At 41.0% G+C, this 19,305-nt stretch overlaps 1 protein-coding gene across 1 annotated transcript; it reads right to left on the bottom strand.

Annotated features, from left to right (window-relative positions):
• Nucleotides 1-5,320: 5,320 nt before the first annotated feature.
• On the bottom strand, nucleotides 5,321-19,042 carry LOC122051774 (respiratory burst oxidase homolog protein E-like). Its single transcript, XM_042613051.1, has 14 exons — nucleotides 18,241-19,042; nucleotides 17,978-18,137; nucleotides 17,825-17,873; nucleotides 17,627-17,740; nucleotides 17,079-17,540; nucleotides 16,274-16,657; nucleotides 14,494-14,589; nucleotides 14,172-14,287; nucleotides 13,908-14,078; nucleotides 13,661-13,820; nucleotides 6,302-6,490; nucleotides 6,075-6,203; nucleotides 5,838-5,916; nucleotides 5,321-5,693 (listed from the first exon to the last, which is right to left on the bottom strand). The coding sequence occupies exons 1-14, from the start codon at nucleotides 18,914-18,916 to the stop codon at nucleotides 5,584-5,586; spliced, it is 2,895 nt and encodes a 964-aa protein (XP_042468985.1). The 5' UTR covers nucleotides 18,917-19,042; the 3' UTR covers nucleotides 5,321-5,583.
• Between the last annotated feature and the right edge of the window lie 263 nt (nucleotides 19,043-19,305).

Raw genomic sequence — 19,305 nt, 5'->3', positions numbered from 1 at the left:
TATGTCATCTATGTATATAAATACTATAGTGGTTTCCTTATGATTAGTTTTAATAAAAAGAGAAGAGACTCTATTACATTTTTTGAAATTGAGACTAATAAGTGCATAACTTAATTTTGTATACCAAGCTTGAGAAGATTGTTTAAGTCCATAAATAGTCTTTCTTAGTCGACAAGTCTTTCCTTCCTCTCTTGAATGGATCCCTTGAGATAATTGCATATATATTTCTTCTTTCAACTCCTACCAAAGAAAAGCGTTTTTGACTTCCATTCGATATATTGACCATCTATTGTTGGTGGCCAATGATAAAAGAATCCTTACTATGTTCATTTTAACCACGCGAGCAAATGTTTCCATATAATCAACATTGTAAGTTTGAGTGTATCTTTTGGCCACTAGGCTACCTTTAAAGTGATCAAACACTCCTCTTTTATTTTATTTTTATCAAATCATCCCACTTCATTCTCCCCTTCATCACTACTCTCAAGTATAATGTTTGATGTGCATGCGGGGCTATGGTGTAGTGAAAAGGCATCAAATTGTCACCCAAGTATTCACGGTTCAATCTCCAACTATGATATATTTGTAAGGATTTTTTTTCCTCCAAATGAAGCACACAACCACCGGATGCTAGGCTTCTGGGCCGCCCAGTGCTAGCCCTTCCCGATTTATCCTAGCAGTCAGTGAAAAATTTCCATGGGGTCGAACCAATCGCCCGAGGTTCAATGTTACCTGGTTCATCATTAAGTATACTATTTGATGTCCTCAAGAGGTGCTCAGTTGGCTAGAGAGGAAGATATGCTATAATGAGGCAATGGATCAATTCGCCATCGAATAAAACTCCTTCCACCCTTTAGCCACTAGGTGGTCGACTATAAATTGACCTTATAATTTACTTTCATTTGCATAACCTGGGGACAGACTATAAGGGTCTTCCTTCAAATAAAATAAGTTGAATAGAACGTGATAGATTTGTTATAGTGGGGCAAGGATTAATTTTCGACTGATGCATATCCTCAGGAAAAAAAAACTCCTCCTACCCCCTAACCATTTGGTGATTGGCTATAAGCTGAGTCTATGATTTACTTCCCTTCACATAACTTAGAGATTGACTGTGAAGGTGTCTGGGGTGAACATAATCCTCTTTTGCTACAAAAGTACACTATTTGATTGCCCCTCACGGTCTGGCCAGTTGGTTAATGCAAGGGTATTACTGTTAATAGGCCTGGGATCGCTTCCCAGTGAGCGCGGAATACTTCGATGGTTGCCTCAATCCGTCATTGCATGCATTGTTGGACGAAGCCCCAATGATTTACCTCTATTCCGAACAATGGGAAACCACCCTAGAATAGACCTGACCACGGTTTAGAACCGACGGTTTAATGGTTCGGAACCGCCGGTTCGACGGTTCCAGGCAGGTCGACCCTTAACCTTAACCGCCCAAGACGGTTACGATTCACGGTTCAGAACCGCCGGTTCACAGTTCGTCACAGTTCGCCACGGTTCAAGATTAATATGTTAAAAAAAAATTAAAAATTAAACATTAAACATTAAAAATTAGAAATTAAAATTTATTGAAAAAAGGGTTTGCACTTATTTAAGTTGCCTACGTATCCCTTTAGGAGAATCAAAGCCCACGTAGTTCTTTTACATTTTTATCCTTTTACATTTTCATTTACTTCCATTTCCTGTTCCTGTTGTATTTGTTCCTTCAGTATCAAAATCTTCAACTTCGTCATCTGAAAGTTGCATTCCTTGGATTCTTTTCTCCGCTCTGGTCCAATCGTCCAGTAATGCTTGGGCTTCCAATGAGTCGGGAGACAAAGTTGATCGTCGTTCATCTAATATGTTGCTGCCGGCACTGAACGTCTGCTCCACAGCAACAGTTAACACTGGACAAGCTAAAATTTCTTTTGCGATCACGGAGAGAACGGGAAAGCTTTGAGCCTTCTGTGATCACCACTTTAAGATATCAAAGTTTTCGCTATCTGCTTCATTAAAATCAAAAGAAGTCGTAAAATAATTCTCAAGTTCCTGTGTGGAACTTGAGGATCCTCGTGGATGTTTTGTCCATTCTTTTAATAAGAGTTGTGCTTTTGTAAGTTTTAATTACTACTAGTAGTTTGTTATATTTCAGAAATATTAATTTGTATTCCATATTTTGCATAATATTGATTATAAATATCATATAAATAAATTCTAACATTATATATAATATTAACTAGATCAGGGGAAGAAGAATCTTTAATTGGAATTAAAGCATCATAATATAAAATTAACATTTCTTGTAAAACTTCTAATTTAAATCTAGGATTTAAAGCAAATGCAATTAAATAAATTTCAGGAATTAAATAACAATATTTTTCCCATTTAGTTTTCATAGCTAAGATGCAAGGAGATAAAGATTCATTATTAATATGTTCATTTAAAACTAATATTATATTAGAAAAATTTTCTAAAACTAATTGAGCAGTGGGATAATAAACACCGGAAAGTTATTTGGTTGCATCATTAAATACTTTTAAAATTTCATAAATACTACTACAAATATTCCATTGTTGTGAAAATAAATATATATTAGTATTAGTGTTTTATGCAAAAAAATGAACATAATAATTCTTTATATTGAAATGAATCTTGTAATAATTGGTATGTTGAATTCCAATGTGTTGGTACATCACGTGGAAATTTTTTAGGTCTCATTCCATTAATTTTACAAAACCTACCCCATTGTTTCATTATAGATGGATGAGACCATAAATAAGAAATTGCAATTCTAATTGGTTTAATATAACTTTCTAAAATTTTTAAATTATCTTAAACACATAAATTTAAAACATGACATACACAACGAATATGAAAAAATAAACCTCCAATAATAGGTTGACAAACAAATTTTAGATCATCTATACAAGCGGTATTGGAACTAGTATTATCTAATGATATTGAAAATATTTTATGAGTTAAATCATATTCTTCTAAAATTAAACATAATAATTGTGCGATATTATGAGCATTATGTGATTCATCAAAAACTCTATAAGCTAATAATCTTTTTTGGAGGTTCCAAGAGTTATCGATCCAATGGCAAGTCACACCCATATATAAATGTGTTTGTCAATGATCACTCCAAATATCGGAACATAAAGAAACTTTATTATCTAATTTACTAAATTCATTAATTAAATTCTTTTTTCCTTGTTTTACTAATTTTTAATTGTACGAGTAAGTGTAGTCTAGGAACACGTTTAGCACATGGATTAAGAGATTCTTTACAAAAATCTTCAAATGTGCATTTAGATCCAAAACTAAAAGAAAGATGTTCTACGGAAACAAATTTAGCTAATGATTCTCTTAATTTATTCTATCCGAATATAAAAATAAACCAGAATCGGTACTATCGCTAGTTGAAGAAAATCTTGATAATTGTGTTTGAGAACAGTCGAGTCCATATTCCGTCGAGTGCTTCGTTTCTACATGTCGTTTCAACGACCCATAGCCGCCGCCGGCTTGAAATTTGTAGGAAGCATTGCAGTGCTTACATTTTGCACGCATTTCTCCCGACGGAAGAGTGACCTTCTCAAAATGTTTAGTGAAAATAGAAGACTTTAGAGGAGGAAGTTCCCGAACCTTAGAAAAATTGCATCGGTACTTCCTTGTATTTCGGGTGTCGGATTCGGAAGATGCTCGATCTCATCATCGGTGGATTGAATGTTGGGGTCCTCCTCCCGCGGATTCATTATTTGCTTTCCCTTCCGAGCTCGAGATGATGCACCTCCGCGACCTCCTTCCATTGTAATTGAAAATTGGAAACGAAAGCGTGTAGAGATTAGAGAATACGAAAATGAGATTAAGAGTAGAGAAGATGTGTGTGAAAAATGATAAAATGAGCTCTCTATTTATAGAGTTTTGATAGTAACGGACACTAAATCATAGCCATTGATAAAAAAACGGTCAAATAATCCTAACCGTTGAAAAAAAATACCCAAAAAACCCTCCCAATAGCTACGAACCGCCGGTAAACCGGCGGTTCCAACGGCTATGAACCACCGGTTAATCGGCGGTTCAAGCCGTTTAAAAAAAAAAAAAAACTTTACAGCTGAACCGCCAGTTCAACCCGTCGGTTAACCAGCGGTTTGCCGATTTTTACAACCAATGAACCGAAACCGGCCCGGCAACTTGTCCGGCCGGTTCCGGTTCGACCCGACGAATCGGGTCAACGGGTAACCAGCCCGTTGACCCGGTTACGGGCCCGGGCCGGATCCGAGCCAGACCCAGCTCGGGGTCAGGTCTATCCTAGAAGGATCGCTGAGGTGACAATTTCACCTTTTATTGCTAAAGTAAACTATTGATTAATTTTGATTTTTTGACAAGTCAGATTTCAAATTTAGGTCATGATCGAACAAATTTATTTAATAACATTCACGTTATAATAGTTATAATTTCATAATTATTACAATTTGACTCTATGTAAAATTACATAATTATTCTCAACTATATTATTCGATCAATTTTAATTTTTAAAAAATAATAATTTCAAGTTTAGATCATGAAGGCATAAACTAATCGATAACTATTACATATTATAACAATTACAATTTTATAATTACTACCATTTATATGCAGTAGCTATGAAATCATCACTATTACAATACGGACATGATCTTCATTTAATATTTACTTTAATAACAATTATATTTACTTTAATAATAATTATAAAATTATAATGGTTATAATATGAATTTATTATATTAAATAATATTCACATGGTAACTGTTACAATTCAATAACTACTACGATGCAAACTTATCGTATTCATGAAATTAGCCGATCAATTCAGGATTTAAATTTAAAACAACTACCAAAAAAGCAAAATCGATCAAACACCGCAGAGTTCCTGTGTAACTAATGAGATAGGATGCTATTTTTTTTTTTTGATAAAAAATCAAAGAGGAAACCCTTCAACGATTCGAGAGGCCCTTCTTATTTGTTTTCCCTAAAATAAGTGTGTTTCAATCAGTCACTGTCTCAAAAGAAGAATAAAAAATTAATAATGTTTCCAAGTGCAAATATCTAAAGAGAATACGAATCAATAAAAAAAATTGAAACATCAATCTCACCAGCAGCTTTAGTGGCTTTGAAGCCTGTAAAGGAAAACCTAAAGACGAATATATTCCACTGAGATAGCAACCACAATAATATCAAGAAAAAAACATAGTGAAAAAGAAAATTACTGATGGATGAGTGCTTGTTTCAAGAAATAATGAAACTATAGCATGATAAAAAGTCTTGTTTAGTACCAAAAAGTTCATATACCCAATTGTAGAATCTGCTGCTTCTGAATAAGTTTGAGATCTCAAACACAATATGGGGAAAACAAAAGGTCATCAAAGGACAAATTGTATTGTTTCTACTCACTAATAAATTCATGTACTGTGCTTGAATTCTATCTCGTCTACCAGAACTTGTGCTCTGTGATTATTTTGCTTCTGTGAATTATGCAGGTTATATACATTAATAAATATAATAATAAGTATTAGCTCCTATCAATTTTATATTAGAATCTATATCTTGTATCCACAATTAGAAGTATTCTTTGTGGAAGTGGAAGCGTGTTGAGGTTTTGTGGCTCATCTCAAGTGACAAATTCCTCAGTTCTTTTGCTAGGGTTGGTGCTCCACAGTAGAATACACCTGTGTCAAACAGTTGAATTATTAACAACATTGATTTAAAAACATGCCTAGCCTTAACAAGGTATAAAGTTCTGAAAGTAGGAAACTAAATACATGATCTTGAGGTTTTTGAACAGGGAATGGTTTTATATGTGAAGTAATTACCAACAGTGGCACCAGGATGCTTGGAAGCTAACTTAGTGAAGACTTCTTTCCAATTTGGCCTCGCAAAGTGAGTTCTCACCTGAGAGATTAATAACATCAACCATTAATGCAACATTCTAAAGCATTTCAGTGATAATATGAAAGTAATAATACCTATATGAGAAAAAAAAAAGAATCTTAAACACTTGAGGTTAACGCAATATGCAACATGATCAAGTTTCTCTAATTAGTACTTACTCGGATGCCTGAGACAATATCAACTCCATGCTTTGCATGATTCAGAGCCTGTACCATTGAGAGGAGAGTAGTCCTGGCATCTCGCTCTTCGTAAACGCTTGTCAAGTAATTGTGCATCTCTATAATACCCTGTCCCGAACAAAAGGAGGTTTACTTATTTTTTAAAATTTCTTCATTTCTTCCCACCTTAATTACTTAATTAAATAACTTTTCAAAAACAAACGAACCTTTTTGTCCATGTCAGCAACATCATTCATCACTCCCTTAAACCATTCAAAGGATCCTGCCTCTCTAGTAACCCAGTAGAAATGAGCACTACTAGTTCTGTGGGATCTCTTCTTGTTGATGCTACTGGATGTGGAAAGGCTGTAGCTAGCACTGCTAATTTCAGACCTGCTAGTTTCCATTGCTAGATCCTAAAAATTTTCCAGCAGGACAAAAAGATAAAATTCCAGGTAACAGAATGTTCAATAAAACCAAAAAAAACATAAATGTTGGTGCAATATCCCTCAGGTCAAGGTTGACCTGGGTAACCAAGCTGAGTCTTGGTTTGGGTTTAGATGTTTGACAATAAGATATTGATTGAAGAAGAGTCAAGTAGGTCAAGGTTGACTGGATACTTGACTGGGAAGTCCTAACTGAGATGTTAGGCAAAATGAAAGACCTAGTGAGTGAAGCTAGGCAGTATGAAAGTCCTGGTGAGTGAAGCCAGGCAGAAGGAAAGTCCTGGTAAGTGAAGCCAGGCAGAAGAAAAGTCCTGGTGAGTGAAGCCAGGCAGAAGGAAGTCCTAGTGAGTGAAGCTAGGCAGATGGAAATCCTGGTGAGTGAAGCCAGGTGAAAGTCCTAGTGAGTGAAGCTAGGCAGATGGAAAACCCTAGTGAGTGAAGCTAGGTGAAAGTCCTGGTGAGTGAAGCCAGGCAAGGGAAAATCCAGATGGATCAAGGATGATTGGACATCTGGTGTTGGGAAGTCCAAGTAGGTCAAAGGATTGACCGGATACTTGGCACAGAGAAAAGTCCAAGTAGGTCAAAGGGATTGACCGGATACTTGGCACAGAGAAAAGTCCAAGTGGGTCAAAGGGATTGACCGGACACTTGGTAAGGGAGTCCTAGCAGGTCAAGGGAGCGACTAGATGCTAGGCATGACATACCAACAGTCGAGGTTGACCGGATGTTGGTTTGGGAGGTTTGGGACTTGGTTTTGGACAAAATCAAGTCTTTGGATCGTCTGATCGATTCAGGACTCGATCGATCGGTGGATCGATCCGGACTATCTGGAATGAGCCTCGGATCGATCCGTGGATCGATCAGAGGTCCCAATCGATCGATGGATCGATTGGGGGTTCCTCGATAAGCGCCGGATCGATCCGTGGATCGATCCAAGCCTCCCGATCGATTGGGAATATTCGAATCGATCGGGATCCAACCGTTGGCGTCGTTTATAGCTGCGTGTGATGCGGTATCATTCTCCGATTCACTCCATTTCTGACTCCTCCACAAGACTCCAAAGCTCGGATCGCTTCTTGAAGGATCTTGGAAGTTTTCCAAGTCAAGAGGCGGATCAAGCCAAGAAGAGAAGCTAGGGTTAGGGTTTATACTCATTGTAAGCTTGTAAGCTTGTATTTCTTGTATCCTTTCCTCTCTTCTTGTATTGAGTCTTGTAGGGCTTCTCCGCCCTAGTTACCATAAAGGAGAGTTTTATTAGTGGAGGGTGTGTGTGTGGTGTGGATCCTTGGATTAGTCACCTCTTGTGAGGTGGATACCAAGTAAAACCAACCGTGTTAGCGTTGTTGTGTTTGTTTCCGTATTTTCCGCTGCACATCTTTGAAGGAACAAGCAACGCCGAGCGACGAGCTATTCACCCCCCCTCTAGCTACTTTTGGTCCTAACAGGTGGTATCAGAGCAAGGCCGCTCTTCACCGGAATCATCGCCGGAAGGGTCAAGTATAACAAGAAAAGCTAGAGGGTGAAGAAGTTGGAGCAAATTCTTCAAGTTCAAGATTTTATCAAGCTCGACTTCAAGATGCAATTCCAAGATGGGCTTGGATTTGACACAAGGGTGGCTCCACCATATTCATCTACAAGCTTCGATTCTTGGAAATCAAGAATCGAAAATTTTCTTATGATGGAGATAGAGCAATGGTTTGCTCTCATGGAAGGTTTTAAAGCTCCCACAAATTCCAAGGGCAAAGTACTCAAAAGGAGCAAGTGGAGCAAAGACCAAATCCAAAGATATGAGGCCAATGACAAAGTGACCAAGCTTTTGGTCAATTTATTGCCAAGAAACATCTTGGAACAAATTGGAGAGTTTGAAGATGCCAAGGAGCTTTGGAGCAAATTGGCAAGAATTCATGAGATCCCCTCCACTGTACCAGATCATGAAGAATCCAGAGAGGGTGACTCTTTGGAGCAAGACCAAGAGGAGGACTCCGAGGTTGAGAGATGCTCAACCTCCGAAGAAGAGGAAATCCAAGAAGCTTCATCCTCAAGGGAATGCAACGAAGGGAACAAGGAGGGAGCATACTCCTTGTTTCATATTCAAGATGATGAAGCCTCCACCTCTAGGATTGAGGGGAAGCAATCCTTGGTGACACCGGATCAAGAAGAAGGAGAAGCTTCTACATCCGGGTCAAGAGATGAAGAGGATGAAGAAGCTTCCACCTCCACAAGTCAAGGAAAATCAAATGGAGGAGCATCACTATCGGATCAAGAGGAAGCCCCTACATCCACATCACATGGAGGAGAAAGCACCACCCCTACACAAGAAGGTATAAATGTTTCAATTAAAAATAAAAATCATATAATATGTTTTGAGTGTAGGGAAAGTGGGCACTACAAGAGCAAGTGTCCCAACTTGGCCAAGAAAAAGGGTCAAGTGACACAAAAGGGCAAGGAGAAGCCCAAGGAGACCACCCCCGGGACAAAGAAGAGCAAGGAGCACATTGTGTGCTTCTTGTGTCAACAAAAAGGGCATTACCGAAGTCAATGCCCCAAGGGGAAGAAGATGGTCAAGGCTCAAGGAGGCACTAGTCAAGGGGGAGCCTCCAAGGTAAAGAAGAAGGTAACATTTATTGAGCCTACCCCTTTACGTTATGGTAAAAAGGATAATAGATCAAATTTTTATCATTTTAATGCAATTTACCATAAGAATAGAAAGCATGAGGGCATTAAGGAAAAACATGTGGCCCTACATGCCAAGACTACCCAACCTAAGGTTAGGAAGGTAGATAGACATTTGGGCAAGAACACTAAGGATAATAGATACAAGCCCAAGAATAAAAATGCTCATGGATCAAATGAAAAACCAAAAACTAAGGACTTAGTGATAGAAAATCAAGTCTTGAGATCAAGGCTTGATAAAATGGAAAAGACCCTAAAAAGGATGGAAAATATCCTAAAAGGGCAAAATGAGCATAGCCTAGGTCTAGGAGCACAAAGGTCATCTAATGGCCATAGAGGTTTGGGATACAAACCAAAGGCTAAGAAGGATGTGCCCTCTTACCATAGAGTTCCATATAGTTATGGAACAAACCCTAGGTCTAGTGGTCAAGCCAAGAATACTAGGGAAGTCATCCCTAAGAGTATTTTTGCAATAAATGTGACTAAGACTTCTAAGAAGTCTAAGAAAGTCACAAACAAGGTCACAAGGGAGGTTATCCCTAGAGTTGACCTAGAAAATGTGACCAAGGCTTCTAAGAAGCCCAACAAGGTCACTAGGAAGGTATCTAGGGAAGTTATCCCTAGTGAATACCTAGAGCATCCAAGGAGCACCAATAGGTTTTGGGTTCCTAGGAGCATCTTCTCTACCCCATAGATGGGTTAGAGAGTGTCAACTCCGATTAGAAGGGTAGTTAACCCAACTTTGAGGAAATTGACACTCAAGGAGCATTTTCAAGGTTGTGTTAACCTTTGAAAATGAAATGGAATTATTATTTACTCCTTGAAAGAGTAAAATGTGCCTAATGGTGGAAGAATTGATTTTAAACTTAAATGGCACATATTGGGAAATTCATAAGAACTATCAAGTTGGGATTTTGGTATGTTCTTAGGCAATTTAAGACAATCCGGGCCTTAAATTTAAAAGTGCTACTCTTGAGGAAAAATGGAATATGCCAACATTTGAGGACATGTTTATTTTCAATTGGCATACATTAAATCAAGGAAATTAGAAATGCCAAATTTAGGCTTTGGCATTCTCTTGTAGCACTTTAGGGCAATCTAGGTTTAAGTTGTAAGTTTAGCTAAGACTTTAAGGATACTTAGATAGTTAATCTAGGTATATTTTATTTATGCTAAATCTTGCCATGATTGTTTGCCCATCATATGCCATGACATCATGTCTAGTTTTTGCATTCATGTTTTATTATGGAAAATCCAAAAATACCATGTCATGACATTCATACATCATGTAGTAATATGATATTTTCTTTTGAAAATTATTTTCTTTTGATGTATGCCATAACATAATCATGCATTTAGTTTAATTCCTTGTAATTAAGGACGAATGGCATTTAACGACACTTATTAACAAGTGACATCCTGGGTGGATGTCTAATATCTCTAAAATGCCTAGATAGATATGCATGATCCCTAGAATAGGGCAAAACCAAATTTTACATCTCACAAAGACCTCTAAGATGACTTGTATGTGTTTTGTCCACAATAGATACAAATGAGATGTTAGGATGATGAACAAAGCTCAAGATGTTGATTTAGTGCATTCCTTTGAGTTTTAGGTTCATCAAAACACATAGTTATGTGTTTTCCCATCATTGGGAAAGCTAATGTACAAGTCATGTGCATTAAGCCCAAGGAATGTGATGGGATATTGGTTTTGAAAATGTTTTAAAATGTTTTTGGAAAACCTTGGTGAAGGCTATCTTTTGATAGTAATCACCATTGAATAGTTAGACACAAACTTGAAGAGAAACACTAAAGTTTTTGCAAGTTTTCAAGTTTGTGTCAATCTTTGAAAATATGATGTATTTTCATAGAAAACTATTTTTCTGTGATAGTAAACGCCCTAAATAATGTCTACACGAAATTTCATAATTTTTGGATTTTTGTAGAATTTTCTAGGGGTTTCTGAAGTTGACTGAAATGGAATTTCAGCAACTATCAGAGCTCCGATCGATCCATGGATCGATTGGAGTTCCTGAATCGATCCATGGATCGATTCAAACGGCAATTCCCGCGAGCAGAAGCTCGCTGGATCGATCAGCCGATCGATCCAGGGAGTCTGAATCGATCAGTGGATCGATTCAGAAAGGTTCAATCGATTGGAACCCAACTTCAATCGATCCAAGTTGCTGGTTTTGGCTGGGAAGGCCTGATTTCAGCATCTTTGAACCTATTTTAGTCTAGGTAACCATTCCAAACCCCTAAAATACATTTGTATCCATAAAAAGGGTGTTTTCATATGAAAACAAGGATGGGTTGGTTAAGGAAGGCTAAGTTGAAGTTTAGGTTGAGGTGTGTTTCAAATTTTGAATATTTGAACCTCAAAACTTCTAAATTTGGGTTTCCTAATGTTTTAGGGATTCCAAGTCATTGTTGGTGCAATGACAGAAGTTACCACCATGTCTTTAGGGGGAGGGACTCTTTAAAGACATGAAAATTATTTTTCATGAACCTTGGAAGGTGGTTAACCTTCTGTTGTGAACTTGCTCAAGGTTGAGCATTTAAACTTGAAATGGGAAAAATGGGGAGTGGATATCCTCATTATTTCAAGTGGACACTCAAGTGGTAGATAATGCTCAAGGTTGGGTAGTTGTCTACATTGAGGGAGAAGTTAAGGATAAATGAAGGGTATGGGACCTTCATTATCGTGTTGATCACAACGAGTGATGTTGTGAACAACGATGAGCAACTCTTCGGGAGAGTCTTCAACAAATGGATTTGTTGAAGTGTGCCCAAGTGGAGCATAGGTTGATGTGTGTCCAACGATGGGTTGATGTGTGCCAATAGGGGAGAATGTATGGTTAAGCTTAGGCCTTCATTACCTATGGGAAGGTCAGGGGAGAATGAAAGGACTTATGAAGGGTAAGTTAGGCTTTCATTACCTAGAGGGAGTTTGCCCTCTTGGGGAGAATGAAGAGCTTAATTTATGCTTCATTACCTAGTGGCATGAAGAAGGAGGCTATGGGATTAGCCTAACTTACATATGGGATTGTAAGTGTTATTGTGGTATTGTCGAACATCAAAGGGGAGATTGTTGGTGCAATATCCCTCGGTCAAGGTTGACTGGGTAACCAAGTGAGTCTTGGTTTGGGTTTAGATGTTTGTGACATAAGATATTGATTGAAGAAGAGTCAAGTAGGTCGAGGTTGTTGGATAATCTAAGTCTAAGCGGGATGTTAGGCAAAATGAAAGACTGGTGAAGAAAGTCCAAGTGGGTGAAGAGGACTGGAAACTGAAGTGAGGAAGTTCTAGAGAGTGAAGTCAGGTAGAGGAAGTCCTAGTGGTGAAGCTAGGCGGATGGAAATCCTGGTGAGTGAAGCGGTGGGAAAGTCCTAGTGAGTGAAGCTAGGCGATGATGGAAACCCTAGTGAGTGAAGCTGGGTGAAAGTCTCGGTGAGTGAAGCCAGGCAGGAAAATCCAGGATGGATCGAGGATGATTGGACATCCGGTGTGGAGAAATCCAAGTGGGTCAAGGATGGCCGGATACTTGACAGAGAAAAGTCCAAGTAGGTCAAGGTTGATTGGACGCTTGGCACGAGAAAAGTCCAAGTGGATCGAAGAGTTGGCCGGACACTTGGTAAGGAAGTCCTAGCAGGTCGAGGGCGACTAGATGCTAGGCAATGAAGAGCCCTAACAAGTCGAGGTTGGCCGGATGTTGGTTTTGGGAGGTTTGGACTTGAGTTAATCAAGTTTGGGATGGTCGAATGATCACCTGATCGATTGAGCCAGAGCCCAATCGATCAATCGATCGATTAGACGATTGTTGCGAAGAAAGCTAGCCCGATCGAGCTGATCGATCCGTGATATGTCGATTGATCAGCTGATCCGTGGATCGATCAAAAGCCTCCGTTCGATTGGGAATATTGAATCGATCGGGATCCGACCGTTGGCGTCGTTTATAGCTGCGGGCATGTGATGGCTGCGGTATCATTCTCCGATTCACTCCTCCACAGCTCTCACAAAGCTCAGATCGCCGTTCTTGAAGGATCTTGGAAGTTTTCCAAGTCAAGGCGGATCAAAGCCAAGAAGAGAAGCTAGGGTTAGGGTTTATACTCATTGTAAGCTTGTAAGCTTGTATTTCTTGTATCCTTTCCCTCTCTTCTTGTATTGAGTCTTGTAGGGCTTCTCCGCCCTTGGTAGTTACCATAAAGGAGAGTTTTATTTAGTGGAGGGTGTGTGTGTTGGTGTGGATCCTTGGATTAGTCACCTCTTGTGAGGTGGATACCAAGTAAAACCAACCGTGTTAGCGTTGTGTGTTTGTTTCTGTATTTTCCGCTGCACATCTTTGAAGGAACAAGCAACGCCGAGCAACGAGCGAACGCGACGAGCTATTCACCCCCCCCCCCCCTAGCTACTTTTGGTCCTAACAATAAACTGATTCAATAAATCATGTAGACAAAACTTTACCATTAGTTCATCAGCCAACTTTATGTTGTTGAGTAGGTCCCTGAGAATGCTGATAAAAGGTGTAGCTCCTATGCCAAGTCCAACCAAAAGTAGAACATCATAATTTCTGAAGTCTTGTGCTGGGGCACCATAAGGGCCGTCGACGAACAGCCGTGGCAACCTGCCAACAGTCGAATTGAAGTTAGTTCTTTCACCTTCTGAGTAGCTTTAGAGATGCCTTTTACTGTAACTTTGTAAGCTTGATCACCTCTTCTGTCCTAGAGAACCTAATCCATCAAATGTAGCTTTTCCTACTGAGTGTGGTGTGAAGTAATTCTCTATAAATATGCGTTTGAGCTCCTGGGTCCAGTCACCATTGGTTCGAATGTGGACACTGAGGTAATCATCACCAGGTGCCGATGTAATAGAGAAAGGATGCCTGTTAGCATGATTTTTTTTTTTTACAATCATCAGAATTTTTTACAAAACAAACTTCAATAATTGGCTATGGAGAATGAGTTTGAATTCCAACCATTCAAATGGGGAAATGGTAGGGCACTGCAGAAATATGTACTGTCCACTTCGATACCGAAATCCATTAGGCTTGGACATTGTCACAGTCAACACGTTACCAGGTAGCATTGAGACCTACATAGAGGAATTGGTTATAACTAATAATGTGATATTACTTCATCACATTAAGCCTCATATGAAATTGATTGAAATAGTTCAATGTTCTTGATGAAAAGTAAAAGTTTGGTAAGATTGAAGGACAATATAAGCATATATTATGTCATCATTAGAGAAAAAATACACAAGAAGCTAATGTGTCCAGTGATGAAGGAAACATTTACCTTTAAGATCTTGACATAGTAAGCTTTGGAGCGGAAGGCTCTTAGATTTCGTTCCCCCGCGTAGAGAAGCAATGGAACACAAATGTACATCCACGTCTGTTTAAATCACTAAATCAATTAGCCAAATTAATTAGTTAAAGTCCTTTTAGAAGTACAATAGCCATGTATACTTGATGTGGGAAATCTACCCTGAGGAAAGCTACAAAGATTCATTGAGGGTAAATGACAGTAACTGAACATGTATACCTGATATGAGAAAATGGTCAACCTTTTTAGTTGAGGTAATGTTTTTAAGGGGAGATGTACCAAAAAATTTTTCAAGGAACAGTTTGTAAACATCACTATAGTCCAAATAGTTCGACAGGAGTAGTTCAAACTAATTTTACAAATAAAGTAAGAGTGCAGTAATTGCCAGCCTTGACATCGTGGTAGGGTCTTCTTTGGTACATGATGTCCAAAGGAGAAAAGAAAATAGACAAATCCCATGTGGCGGACCAACCTCTAGTTGACACCCCCCACCCCATTGCAAACAGCCAAATGAGAAATTGTGGCAAAATGTAGATTCCAAAATGCTCCATGATTGAGCATGTTGATAAGTCAAAGTCCAATTTCATAGAAAATAATTTTACAAAGGATTTGACCTGCCTGAATAATCAACCTAAAAATGGACCAGACTCCATACAGATTCAAGAACTGGAAAAAACAAGAAATTTGGACTGACTAGTGCCTAAAAAAAAGAAGGGATAGTTTCAACTAATATGTTAAAAATCCACAACACAATGGAGGTTATTTGAGTAGTTAAGCTCACATTAATAGATCACCACGTGGGTCTGTTGTGAAATGAAAACAGATAATTATGCGTATGAAATAAAGATGATGCTTAGAGAATTAATATAATAGAGAGGTGATTAAATTAAGGTTTGACAGATTCCAAATAGATAGATTAGATGATAGGGATTTTTCAAACAGGAACAAAAAAAAGAGATTATGCAATAGACATACGGTGGCAAACTACTATTATATTAACAAGTAGAAGGTGAACTGCTATTCCATCATACTATCCTTAATGCTAGGCAAGTACGTCAAATTAAGTAAGAAGGAAAAGCTCATTTGCCCCATGGGTTTGTATCTTGCAAAATACTCCCTACCCTGATTTTTCCTCCTTTTTCTAACAAAATGCAGACCAGAATTTTAGTTTTGTTAAAATGCTGCCACAATTTAGTCAGTTTACAACAACCCATCTTAGTCATGTTTACACTGACAAGTATGATTACAACATGCTCTCTAATAAGATAGCGAGAGTTTCTTAAATATTAAGATATGTGATGATACAGGCATCTCTCATAAGGTCCTCATTTCAATAATTGCAAGGTGCAATTGGTACCTAACTTTGGAATTTAATAAGGAAAACAACAATTATATCCTTTCATGTGAGGTGTTGCGCAAATCCCAAGCCTTTGCTGAGTCCAATACCAACAAAATATATAATTTCAAACTCTTGTACAAGATATATACTCTACGGTGAACTGTCAATTTGACAATAGAAATTAGCAGTTTGATGGTCATGCATGTGGAGAAAGTAGGAATCTGAAGAAAAAAAGAAGAGGTGTGCAAAGTTTGAACGTGGAGAAAATCAAGTGTATATTTCATATCATTAACTGCATTTCTTAAGTATCCTGTTCACCTAAACCGATCTAAGGAGTTCCCTGAAGTTCAACTTTCCAATTTGGTTACGGATGGCAAGGTAAAAAAACAAGCGATGGTAACAAATAATACATACCGTTCGCTGGTACCACTCGTGGATGAGGTAGACGAAGTAGCCGTGGAGGAGGAGGAGGAGGTAGACGACGGCGAGGAGGTGGTGGGAGTACCAGAAGGCGTTGAAGCCGGTGAGGCGATTGAGAGGGAAGGGGAGATGGACGCCGTTTTTCCTGAAGCGATGCGTCGCAAGGGTGAACGAGACGCACATCAGCACCACCATTGCGATCCCCGTCAACCCCTCCACCCCCACAACCAAGCTCCCGTACGTCGGCCTCTCAGATCCGAAGAACCTCTCCACCGCCTGGTAGTGTGCCGGCGACGAGTTTGCCAGCCGTGGGAAGTCGCACGCCAAGTGATTCCCCGCGTGCAGCAAAATCCCGAACACAATTGCCGTCGCAATCGTCTGCAAATATGAAAATTCTTCCTGTGAGGCGCAATACTGTAATAACAAGAAATCAATTGGTACAATTGCTGAGGGCCGGGAACAGGAGAACTTCAGTGAGGGTGGTCATGATGGGTGCCAAAGTACAGCTACCACGAGCGGGAACCGACACGTTGCGTGCGAGCTGTGGTCCCTTGTGCAGGAGGCAATGGCGCCGCCGTTTTTTTAGGCACAATCGAATGCAGGTCACCGAGAAGATGGGCGCGTGATGCAGCGGGGGCTTATAGGTAAAATTAAAACGCTAAAAGGTGAAAAAGCATTGCGATATTCTGACAGCTCAAAACGTGGTATGGTAACAAGCGGAGATGAAGAGAAAGAGGGCAGAAGTTAATTGAAGAGAGCTATTGAGGAATCGAAAACGTTTACCGTGGGATTTGCCTACCTTGTGGAAGGTGATGTTGTCGTCGAAGGGGACGAAGAGACGAGCGCGGGTTGAGCGGAGCCAGGTCAGGGTGTTCCGGCAGACAGGAAGAAGGACGAGGGCCATGTTGAGCTTGAGCGTCTCGGCGGCACCCTTGGCGACGGGGAGGCAGTAACCCATCACCCTAAACGCCGCCCGGTTCCGGTACTGCACGAACTTCCAGGAGAACAGGGCCGCCATGGTGATCATCCACAGCGCCACCACCCACGCCCGCTGCCAATTCTCCCTTGCCGCCATCCGCAGCCGCTCCGCTGTCCGGCGGATGCTGAATCGGGGCCGCCGCCGCTGATGCTGCTGTTTCGGCCCATTTCCGCCGGCGGCGGTGATGTTCTGGCTCCATGCTGCTGCGCTTGCGGAGCTCAGCGGCCGGCTGTAGTTCATGTAGGTGTCCCGTTGCAGCAGCAGAGCCTCCAGCTGCCATAGCTGCAGTCAACAGTGACTAAGAGAGCGTTCGACTTCCAATCGATGGTGTGTTGCTAGAAGAATAAATTATGGTGTGTGGTTTTCACCTCGATGTAACCAAGGTTTTCAGGATCCAGTTCTTCCATGATGAGCGCCGCGTACTCCTCTGCCTGCTCTTTGAGCTTCGCGAGCTTGTTAGCTGAAGCGCTCAGAACTATCAGCTGCAGTGGAACACAAATATAGGATTCGTTTTTGTTTTCTTTAAAATCACATTGGAACACTGATAATTGAAGAAAGCAACTCACCTCTTGTACCTCCTGTCTCGTTATCCTCCCATCCACATTGGTATCGACCCTATCACAAGCAGAACAAATTAAAGAAGGCGACCAAAGTTCACCAGCAATCACAAGCAGAACAAATTAAAGAAGAGAAAAGTAATATCAATACAGGATACACACATGTCGAAGAAGATTTGGAGGCGAGCGTCGAAACTTTGATCGGAAATTTGGAGCCAGAAATCGTAGAGTTCTTCTTTAGTGATCCGCTCCAAGTTCTGTCGCCGCCGCCTCGCCAGGGCGTCGAAGATGCCCACCGCGAAATCCTTCGAATCCACCATTCCTGTGAACAGATGGAATCGGAAAATTGAAACCTCGCCGGTGGCAAGATAAATAACCCGATTCCGACTTGAAATACGAAAAGCGTGAGGGAGATAGAAAGGGACCAATGCATTCGCCGAAGTCATCACGGGAGAGCAAGCCATCCTTGGCGAGAGTGTCGAAGCGGGCCTCCACCCGTCGCCAGAGCTCACCGGCATCCCCCGCTGCGGCTCCCTTAGTCGTTCGGCTGATGAATCGGAGCCCCTTAAGCGCCCGCTGCGAGCCTGATCGCGTCCGCTCCAGGCGCGCCCGGATGCGCCTCGCGTCGCGCGACGACATGGCGGCGACGGGCGGCGGCAGAGGACCCGAACCTGATGCCGACGCCGCCTCCTCCTCCTCCAGCATCTCGCCCAGGGTCCGTCGGCGCGTCGGCGACAGCAGCCACGAAAACTTGCGCCGGATCCGCGACGCCGTCGAGGAGCTCCGGCTCAAGCTCGCAGACGATTCCCGAGACGGGACCGGCGCAGCCACGGCTGCTGCTGCCGCGGCGGCCGCCGATGTCGGAGTGACGCTCCGCACCACCATCGACTCCTCATCGAGCTCCAGCATCACCTCCACCAGATCGCTCTGGTCGTTGAGAAAAACCGGCAGCATTCCCCCTCCGCCACCGTAACGGCTGCCTCCATATCCCTGCACGACGGATTCGTCGCTGGATTCGTCATCCTCAGCGAGGATGTCGGCAATCCGCCGGTGCCTGGACTTCCGGTTACTTCCGCCGCCCAACGACGACGTCCTCCCCATCTCCCCGGCCCGCCCACTCTCCCTCCCTTCCTCGATCGTCCTTTATTCCTACACCTTCTTCTCAATCAATCAATCTTCAAAGCCTCCGCTTCTTCTCGTCCTCTACCTCCGCCATGACTCTAGTCGAAACCAGTTTTTTCTAAATAAATAACCAAAAAAAAAAAATCAAAATTACCAGTGTTCCAGTCGATCATCGGCCGTCAATTCTTAATTTGACGGCACTGATGTGCTACGACGAGTGCCGACTGATAGAGTGGGAAAAGGACGAAAATACCCCCGCGTCGTCGTAGCACACTATAGCGTGATCTGTTAAGGTAAATTCGTTAATTCAGACATGAGCAAGGGTAGTTCCGGTACATCGTTACACGGGTCCAGCTTAGTCAGCTGTG

This window comes from Zingiber officinale, chromosome 3A, assembly GCF_018446385.1.
Source record: "Zingiber officinale cultivar Zhangliang chromosome 3A, Zo_v1.1, whole genome shotgun sequence".
Lineage (NCBI taxonomy): Eukaryota > Viridiplantae > Streptophyta > Magnoliopsida > Zingiberales > Zingiberaceae > Zingiber > Zingiber officinale.
The sequence above is the reverse complement of the archived record's forward strand: the minus strand, read 5'-3'. Positions and strand labels throughout refer to the sequence as shown.

Bases quoted from the DNA above. Each gene is read 5' to 3' on its own strand.
- LOC122051774 (XM_042613051.1), bottom strand. From the start codon at position 18,916: ATGGGGAGGACGTCGTCGTTGGGCGGCGGAAGTAACCGGAAGTCCAGG. The intron at 6,204-6,301 runs GTTCGTTTGTTT...TGTTCGGGACAG, and splicing joins TTGCTGACATGGACAAAAAG to GGTATTATAGAGATGCACAA. The intron at 5,694-5,837 runs GTAATTACTTCA...TGTTTGACACAG, and splicing joins GCATCCTGGTGCCACTGTTG to GTGTATTCTACTGTGGAGCA.